General features: G+C 31.6%; 2 protein-coding genes across 2 annotated transcripts; one reads left to right on the top strand and one right to left on the bottom strand.

Moving 5' to 3' along the window:
• Positions 1-231: 231 nt before the first annotated feature.
• Positions 232-2788, top strand: LOC136969477 (putative nuclease HARBI1). The gene is made up of 2 exons (XM_067263645.1): positions 232-608; positions 1990-2788. Exons 1-2 carry the CDS (start codon positions 232-234, stop codon positions 2786-2788), a joined length of 1176 nt encoding a protein of 391 aa, XP_067119746.1.
• Positions 2789-3010: 222 nt separating this feature from the next.
• LOC136969469 (uncharacterized) lies at positions 3011-4280 on the bottom strand. Its single transcript, XM_067263638.1, has 4 exons — positions 4090-4280; positions 3940-4011; positions 3684-3790; positions 3011-3604 (listed from the first exon to the last, which is right to left on the bottom strand). Exons 1-4 carry the CDS (start codon positions 4184-4186, stop codon positions 3011-3013), a joined length of 870 nt encoding a protein of 289 aa, XP_067119739.1. The 5' UTR covers positions 4187-4280.
• Positions 4281-9736: the final 5456 nt, after the last annotated feature.

Genomic DNA, 9736 nt, shown 5'->3' with positions numbered 1-9736 from the left:
TTATTGAAATATATCGTGATCTTGTGCGATAATCGTAGAGTTCAGTAAATTTGGGAGAATAAGTACCCAAATGACTCTACAATCGTGCGTTTACTTGTTGCTAGCTCCAAAGACTACGCCGATTTGACACCTAGCTCAGCCTGACGTCATACTAGCACGCTCGTAAAAGTATACACACCCAGCTCAGCCTGACGTCATACTAGCACGCTCGTAAAAGTATTACACACAGTAATGGCGGCTTCCGGATTAGTGTCAGCGGCTGTAGCGATAATTTCACAGCTACAGTCTCTAGATTCGGAGTCTGAAGACGATGATCTGTTGCTAGAATGTGCAATATCTGCAGTAGAAGCTGAGGCGAATTCGTCTAGTGGTGAGAACAGCAAGTCAGTTGAGAAAGTGAAAGGGTATGTTGAGTACACCGTGCCAAGATACCGATCGAAGGATTTTCAAGAACATTTTCGATTAAATAGGACAACTGCGGACATTTTAATGTCAAAATTAGCACCCTTGTTTAATAAAAATCAGAATTCAAGAGGACGATGTCCATTGACGGTGGAGAAAAAAGTATTGTGCAGTCTCTACTTGTTATCGAATCAAGCTCCGTTCAGGTAAAGTACAGATCTATATCGTTAATTGAGATTCATGTTAATAATATGAATTGTGGTTAAAATTAACAAAATGTATATATATTTTTGAATTAAAAGAAAACTATAAAGAATTTTTAAATGAAACTTTGGTACTTTGAAACTTTAAACATAAATTCTGTTTTACAGTATAAATAAGTTAACAACTTTTAACATCATCACAAATTTTGTAAATTCTTGATCTTTTTGTGTCAATTAAATATAACTACACCAAATTTTTATATTTTAAAGGTAATACATACAGAAGCTAAAAATAGTACAACTAACATTAAATACTCCTGTTTGCATAAAATTACAGTTTGTCCCTCTTAATTTCTTCTCCAATAGGTAATAAATGACTTTTTTAGGACTTCTTGATAATTTTTAGATGTTTGTCAGTTAAAATCCCTAAATTTGATAAACCATTAAATCCAAAGCAGCCCCACACCATAACAGAACCACCACCTTGTTGACTGTTGAAAAACTGCACTTGTCTTTCCTAATACCATACCAGTAATTAGGCCATACAAATTAAATTTTTTTTCATTACTGTAAAGGACTAAGCTATTGGTCATTCCACAGCATGTGACCTTTAGTCTACTGCATTCTTGCCAATTTTGTTACTGATGATTTTTTATCAAGGCATAAAATTTCACATGTGGAGCTGCTGAAATTCTTTGACTAACAGTGCTTGCTTTTTGATGTTTTTAATCCACTTTCACACAAAATTTGACAAGCTAATTTATTCTGTTGTGATGCAAGATGCACAGTTCTATCACTACCACTTTGACATATGATTTTGGGCCTTCCTTAATCAATGTTTAGAAGGTATTAGTGATGATTTTTCCAAAATTTTATAAATTTCAGTAGAAGATCTGCTCATTAAAACTTGCAAGTTCCTTGACACTACAGCCTCCTGCTTTTAATTTCCATATTCATGTAATTTCTTCCATACTAAACTCTTTTCCATATAAAATTTTGGAAAGTTTTGATTCAGTATTTAAATTACTACTTGACAACAAAGTAAAAGTGTTATAATTATAAAAAATAAATGACATCACATAAGTTTCTTATGCTTCAAATTTTGCAATTTTGTTTTATCATCTATACTTTTGGGAGCCAAAAAAATATATTTTTGTTGTTAAATTATTAATATAATGATTAATTTTGAATTTTCAAAAATCAGTGTAAAATAATTTGCATAGACAAATGAAATCATCTCTTGAATTCCTAACCTAACCCAAGTGTGGCTATAATTAATTAACAGACTATATAATGCTGTTAGTGTATTGCATTATATACAAATTATTAATATTTATGTATATACAATACTATGTAGCAACTTAACGTGCATTTTCATTTTCAGGTTAGCTGCGGATCGTTTTAACATATGCAGACGAACAGCTTGGAAAATACTACATGAATTTTCCTCAGCACTTTTGGACTTGAATAAAAGAGAGGGTATACTTTCTTGGCCAAACCAAGAACAGGCATTTAAAACAAGCCAATATTACACAAAAAAGTTTGGTTTTCCTGGAGTGATTGGAGTTGTAGATGGTAAGCATATGGCTATTAAAGCCCCCAGGAATGACCATTCATCCTATTATAATAGGAAACAATTTTATTCAATTATTCTCCAGGCTGTATGCAACGAGAAGTTGCTATTCACGGACTGTTATGTAGGAGAGGCGGGATCAGTTCATGATGCCTGTGTCTATCGTCGATCCACATTAGCTAAGCGAATTGATGAAGGTGTAGGATTTCCGGTAGACACTCACCTCCTCGGTGATGCAGCCTATCCTTTAAATAAATATTTATTAACACCATACCGAGACAATGGCCATTTAACTGAAATTCAATCATATTTCAACACCAAGCTTTCAAAATGTAGAAGCTCAATTGAAAGAGCATTTGGGTTGTTTGTTGGTCGGTTTAGACGCTTCAAACTTCTTGATATGCATCGATTGGACTTAATGGTGATGCTAATTATGGCAGGATGCATTCTCCACAACTTTTCTATCTTAGAAGGAGATGAAACCAATATTGAAGAGGAAAGGTTAGTTGGAGTGCCAGAAGTAATTGAAAACGTCCAAGCAAGAAGAGATGCACAAAATAAGCGTAGTGATTTGGCAAACATTCTTTTTGCAAGGCGAATACAGCATTAATGACATAAAAAAGAAATGTATATGTATTATATAACTTTTTGTATGTGTATATATTATATAACTTTCTGTAATGTAACATATTGTCTGTATATATATCATATATTAAGTAATTAAGTTTATGAAATAAAGATTACATCAAAAATATTAAAAACGAGTTTTTGTTTACTTTATATGAAATAAAAACTTTAAAAACTTTTTGTTTTCAATAAAAATTAACTTTATTTATAATTTTTCTAAAATTTTATCTAATATTTTGTGGAGTTTTTCGCGTTCTTTCTTTCTTTCCTCTCTCCTCTCCTGTATTTCTCTTCTTATATCATGTAAGACGTTGAGCAACTCGCTGCTGTCTCTTTTTCTCTTACGAGAATTGGTATTAGATGAAGAGGGCACAGGAGATTGGGTTGATGGGGATGATGTGCACGCCACAGGAGACTGGGATGATGTGCACGCCACAGGAGACTGGGATGATGTGCACGCCACAGGAGACGGGGATGATGTGCACGCCACAGGAGACTGGGATGATGTGCATGCCACAGGAGACGGGGATGACGGAGTGGGAGTGGAACTTGAGTGAGGATTCACTCTCACTCCATCTGTGTTGCTACAAGTAGCAACAGGGGATATTTCTGGCCGTTTCCCAATGGCATCATCCATTAAGGAATAAAATTCCCAATGTTTCCGGTTGTTACCAGATTGGGAATTGTGAAGTTTTATTTTTTTAAAAGTTTTTTTCAGCCCGCGCCATTTGGTGTCAACCTGGGCTGGAGTCACCGAAAACCCCTCTTCATTTAATTTATTTGCAATTATCCTCCATATCTATAATATTAAAGAAGGTTGTTAGAAATTATTTATGAAAGGTTCATACGTACAATGTTAATTTGGCAAGCAGTACAACCTGAATATTTGTATATTGAGGTAATTCGAATTTCTCTCTGTGTTCGTTGTATAACGAAATTAATTCAATGGTCCTGGCTTTGGGCCACTGGAAGCCACAGGACTCCTCTATAATAAAAGATAGAAAATATTTAGATATGGAGCCCTTATTATAACAGATTAAAAATTATAATTTTTTTTTAACAATCGGCGCAAATTATATTGTGATCTTAGTTTATTCTTTCAACAATTTTATTCAGAATCAAAATTTGACTTACCAGTAGGGATACTCGGTTCAACTGAAGCAGTTGAAATGGTTTTCAAAGCCAATTCTCTGGCATAATTTACATCTGTAATGAAGTCCTCTGTTATCGAAATAGGATTTATGATATAAAATTATACACTTTTAGGAATTCCTTTTTACTTACCTTCCATCATCTGACGACAAACGTCTTCGTTAACACGTAATTTCACTTCTTTTCCGTCCGGTAGAGTAACGGTAACATCGTACATGGACGCCGCCATCTTTGAACAAACGCCAAGCTCGTTGTAAATTCTCCGAGCACGCCGAGCGCGCTAGGAATGCTAGCAATGACGTCATGGGTGCGAAAAGTATACGCTGTGCTCCTGTTAAAATTATTGAAATATATCGTGATCTTGTGCGATAATCGTAGAGTTCAGTAAATTTGGGAGAATAAGTACCCAAATGACTCTACAATCATCCGTACGAGTGTTGTCAGAGACACACACATTATGACAAACGCCATTATTTGACTAACAATAAGACTGTAATTTACAAATCGTCTAGCTACGTATAGTCTAATAGCAGATTTTTAAAATTTATGATTTGTAACGCATTTATACGCAATTTCTTATTTCTGATGGTTTGGGAAAGGCACTTTCTCATCTCTGTTGCGTCAAAATACGTATAATTATTCTTTACAAACAAAATATTTGTATAACTGTATTCATAAGAGTAAAACAAATTACAAATTCCGAAAGTCTAGTAAATGTACTTCAGATTGCTTATAGGATTTATTTTTCTACCACTGACAGGTTCCATGTCATTAAGCGTTAAATTGGAGTTACATTTTCTATGAGCGACTTCCGTCACATTCTTCCTATTGTATACTTCCACATAGACGTATTTACATCATACATTAAGTAAGTAAATTTTAAAGCGTAAAATAGAATCATCCCGCGGCCGAACAGCCGAGAGGTTCCGCCTATGGCTCTAGAGGACCCGGAATCAAATTCGAACGAGTTGTAAAACCCCAGAAATTTATCGGTGGTGATGCGTTCGGATATATTGGGCCATCTGTCATTAATTAAGTAGCCTTTTCATTGTGGGCCCAGCCAAACCTATAATGGATTCGGATAATTGATAATTGTTAAAAAGGCCCTCTTGGCGCAGACGCGTGCGAAGAGTTAAAAAAAACCGTACTGTAACAGGAAGATGCACCGACATTATTATCGTTCGGAATAGGAAACATTTTCATCTCAAACAACGATAAACACAAAAGTAATTAGAAAAATATTTAATAAATGCTCGTATATAACTACTATTAAAATATATGCAGGTTATGTCAAACTTTTAAATCAAAAAAGTACTGTAAGCATAGCATTTGATTTCAAAGTAAATCAAATACTGTGCTTACAGTATAAGATTTACAGTAAATCTTCGAAGCTAGAAATAAATAATGGCGTTACTTCCGGTTTTCTAAAATGTGAAGAGTTGTATGATTGACGAAATATAAATTACGTGCCAGAATTAAAACTGATTCCGATTGACTGCACGGAACATAAAGTGTACATACTTCCCGTAAAGTCTCAATCTTTCTGGTGTACTCATCGACGTATACGTATTTACGTCAAAAGAGATCGGAGTATCGATTTGTAAAATAAACCGATACTGATTTTCGAAAACATTCTGATAGGGGCTACATCAATATATCGTTATCGATTACGTCTACACTTACTTGTGTACAAATGGAATCTTAATTTTCCCCTTTATCCGGGTTAAGTTACGTTCTTCGTACGCAACAATATTTTACAAACTTTTTGCCAATGGGCAGATTTCTGATTTACAGTAAAATTTAACAAAAAATCGCTCTATTTCGAAGAATTTCTTTCGTTTTATTCGGGTTACTTTTGGACAGGTTTTAGTGTATTTAGAAATGTCATTAATTAATATGGTTCTGTTCGATTTAGTGTGGAATTTCGTTCATGATGCGCATATGAAAAATGTTTAGAAAACAGTATAGCAGGAACAAATTACTTTGTTCACTAAAAACATGGCAGTATGTCCTTTGTGTGATAAACCGATAATTGCTTAAAATAGTTTCTGTTAAAACGGTTAAATGTCTCTTTTGGAAGGATTTAGCACGTCTAGACATGCATCTTTGTGACTATATTATTTATTTGAATAAAAAGTCGATTACAATAAGGAAATATTAGCGAATAGTAAATAAATTCTATATTTAAATTTAAACTGTAAATAAGTACAATCAAATCACATATTAAGTATCTCAACTTGAATAAATTTATTTCAAATACTATTACTAATTCTACATTATTGAAAGCTTTTCAACTTACTCGAGATATATTAATAAACTTTCCTGGATTGAACATTACAAAAATTATGCAAGTATTATTTAGTATATTAAAATTAATATTATCTGATTTCGATTTTATAGCGACGGTTTAAAATTCAGCTACTTATCTGCATCTTATCGAGTTTATAGAGGCGTACAGAGGGGGAGGAACAAATACGCCCACGGTGATAAATGAAAAACAACGATGCACATTCTCCAAATAGATAGAAACAATTATAAAAAATTTGTCAAATTTATAAAATGTTCGTATTCTTTAAGATTTGAAGTTTATCAAAAAGGCTATCGCTTCTGAAACATCCTCGAACTTCGCCCATGACTGAAGAGCGGCGACGGCTTTCGAACTCACGTTACTTCACTTGGTATTATTTGGTAAATTAAAGCCACTAGTCACTCTGGATATGCGATCGATTCTTACCTTTGTTAACTTCCTTAACTTACGTAACAAACGATCAACGAAATGGAGAATTGTTACACAGGAAAGCTTCGTATTCTTGAAAATCGCATCAGGTATGCAATAAAAGAAATTTCAACAACGATCAGACACCATATTCTTCATCAATTTTACCAACGCCTATAGAATTTGATTGCGTATAAAGACAAACATTTTGAAAATTGAATTTCGTAGTGCAGTTCCTACTTGATTAATCCCATTTTACATTTCGAATATTTCCGAAATTAAATTGATACGCGCCACTCTGTAAGCGGGTCTACTATAACATTTAGTTCATTTAAGACTGCATTTCATTAGTTTAATTAATTTGTAAATTATAAATAATACATTTAAAATGTCGCCATTAAATCGTCCGCGGTGAAATTACTGTTTTTACAAAATTTCTCGATATTATTTATTTTCAAATATTTTTTTGAAACCTGTAGAAAATACTCTTCTTTTCTATCTGTAAATAATTTCATAGATCCCAAGAAATTTTTACCCACAGAGCTACGGTAATAATGTAGATTACTTTTATTTATCATTAATGAAAAACAAACGTTATATTAAATTATGAACAATTTTCTTCTTGTCGTCGGGGAATCGTCAACATTTTTAAATTAAATATATAAAATATTTATACATAAATATTTGAACCACGGTTAATTTATTATACTAATCAGATAACAAAAATATTAACAGTAATTTAAAATAGATCTAAATACTTCACTCGAAGTGTAAAAATAATAAAATTTTGAATTTCATATTCAAAACTTTATTATTACTCTGTGATAAGCCCCCCAATAAACTACTGTACTGATGAACAGTAATCGCAACAAGAAATAAATTAAATAATTAAGTGGGCGAGAAGCTTAATAGTATTAAAAGTTTAGATTTAAAATAATATTCACTCGTCGGTGTCACAATCTGTAATTGTTGGTTTCGGAAGATGTTTGGCATCATAAGTTTTACAAAGACTTTAATTTAGTCAAATATGTGAAATATAATAATTGGGAGAAAAGTTCAAATAAAGCACCGAAAAAATGAATAACTTAAATATTTTCCTTTTGATATTTGGTTCTGTGACAATTTGAGGGATTCCCTAATATTCTTTCAAGATATGGAAGCATATCTTTACTGCTTGGACTTTTTATATATTCTATCACCTGAACAATTTCGAGCAGAGTTGGTATAGAATTTAAACCTATAAACATTACTTGCCGTTGCACGTATGACGCCTGATGGAAATTAATTGTAGCATTTCTATTTAATCAGATAGAAAACAAAATGAGCTAAATTAGTGACGAAATGTAGGCTATAAATACTACAGCTACTTCCAATATCTAAAACTTTATCGATCAACTTAGTGAAAATATACAAGTCCCTTTATTTATAAGGATTAGTTTGTAAATTTTAATCATTTATAAATATCCAAATTAAAATTAAAACTGCCGACATGAATTGCTTTCAATAAATACAGCATTTTAAATATTTAAGTAGTTAAATAATCTTATAACTTTCTCCAGATAACAGAGGCGGTGAGGGAGTCTGCATATCGCCCTAGAAACTCGAGACGAATAGTCTTGGCTGAACCCAAGATAAGTAGATATAAAAAAAACAGTCCTCTTAGTGCCAAATTAGTGCCATCAGAGCAAAAAAAGTCTATATACATATATATATATAAAACCATACAACATACATTAACTTAATATTTTTAATATGTATATTTAATTTATTAAATATTTTGTTTGAAAAAATTTGTAAATTATTACATCAATGACAATTACAGTCAGATAAAGTTTTAGTTAACGTGTAATAGGCTAAATCTACTTATATTAGTCTAAAAATATAATAGAAATACAGTAGAGCGTCGTTAATCGGAACGTCGGTAATAGGAATGGCCGGTAATCGGAACGATTTTCAGTCGGACTGTGTCGTGCTGAATCGAACATTTTTGATACTAGATTTACTTCTAAAGTATAATTTTCATGTTTTTTATATTCTTCAATATATTTATTTTGTTTGTACAAAATGCAGAAATAATTTTTAACGATACGATAGCCTCGATTATTATTTAAAAAATTTTCGTTAGGCTTAAAATCGACGAAAATTCAACACGAAGCGACACGCAACGGAGAAAAGTTTGAACATCGGACAGGTTAATATATTTTTTCGTACAAAGTCGGTAATCGGAACAAATGACTAATCGGAACAACCCCAGTCCCCAATTGATTCCGATTTTCGACGCTCTACTGTAGTAGTTTAAAACGATTGTTTGTTATAATGTATGAAGTACATATTTCAACGGAGATTACGCTTAAAATATAAATAATTAAACAATTAATGTTTTGTAAAAATCGTTATTCTTAAGCGATGTTTCTCGTATTGATAAATATTTTCAAAATTCTATTGAATTTACTTCTTTATATTTTTGTTCATTACAATTATATTTCGTTATTTATCAAAATTTTAAGTTTGCTTAATAACTGAGCGTTATTTTTCTTATGCTAATTTAGTTTAAATTTATTTTTAAAAGAATTGAATAAAGTGATTATTACAGCCAGTTTTTACTAAAATGTTTTGGCAACTTTTTAAGTTAAAAATTGTTAATAATCTAATTGATTGCAAAATATGTGAATCTTTGCAATTACGGCTGATTACTGTAATCAGAGAAATAAATGTATATTCATTAAAAATCTTTATTATAATATCTTATTTTCTACATAATAATAAATCAGCAAAATAATGTTATAATACTAATAAAATTAAATTATATCAAAATGTTTTAAAAAATAGTATTTATACTAGCTGAATAGTTTAATTAGTCGGTATAATTAGCCATATCAATACCTTTGACATACATTCATTCATTTATTAAACAATATAAAATAAACTGTTAATAAATTGATTATACGAAATGAATTCACTAACAGCTTTATGAGTTGTTAATCAAATAGAAAAAAATTGTGTTATTTTATTTATATTCCAATAGTAGATTAAAAATTATAACAGAACTTTGAAGTTAAGTTT

The sequence above is a fragment of the Centruroides vittatus genome, unplaced genomic scaffold (assembly GCF_030686945.1).
Source record: "Centruroides vittatus isolate TY-2023 unplaced genomic scaffold, ASM3068694v2 contig_1788, whole genome shotgun sequence".
Lineage (NCBI taxonomy): Eukaryota > Metazoa > Arthropoda > Arachnida > Scorpiones > Buthidae > Centruroides > Centruroides vittatus.
The sequence above is the reverse complement of the archived record's forward strand: the minus strand, read 5'-3'. Positions and strand labels throughout refer to the sequence as shown.

Excerpts from the sequence above, each read along its gene's own strand:
- LOC136969469 (XM_067263638.1), bottom strand. The coding sequence starts at position 4,186 with ATGGCGGCGTCCATGTACGATGTTACCGTTACTCTACCGGACGGAAAA. Across the intron at positions 3,791-3,939 it reads TGAACCGAGTATCCCTACTG|AGGAGTCCTGTGGCTTCCAG; the intron begins GTAAGTCAAATT and ends CTTTTATTATAG. Across the intron at positions 3,605-3,683 it reads CTCAATATACAAATATTCAG|ATATGGAGGATAATTGCAAA; the intron begins GTTGTACTGCTT and ends TTAATATTATAG.
- LOC136969477 (XM_067263645.1), top strand. The coding sequence starts at position 232 with ATGGCGGCTTCCGGATTAGTGTCAGCGGCTGTAGCGATAATTTCACAG. Across the intron at positions 609-1,989 it reads TCGAATCAAGCTCCGTTCAG|GTTAGCTGCGGATCGTTTTA; the intron begins GTAAAGTACAGA and ends TTTCATTTTCAG.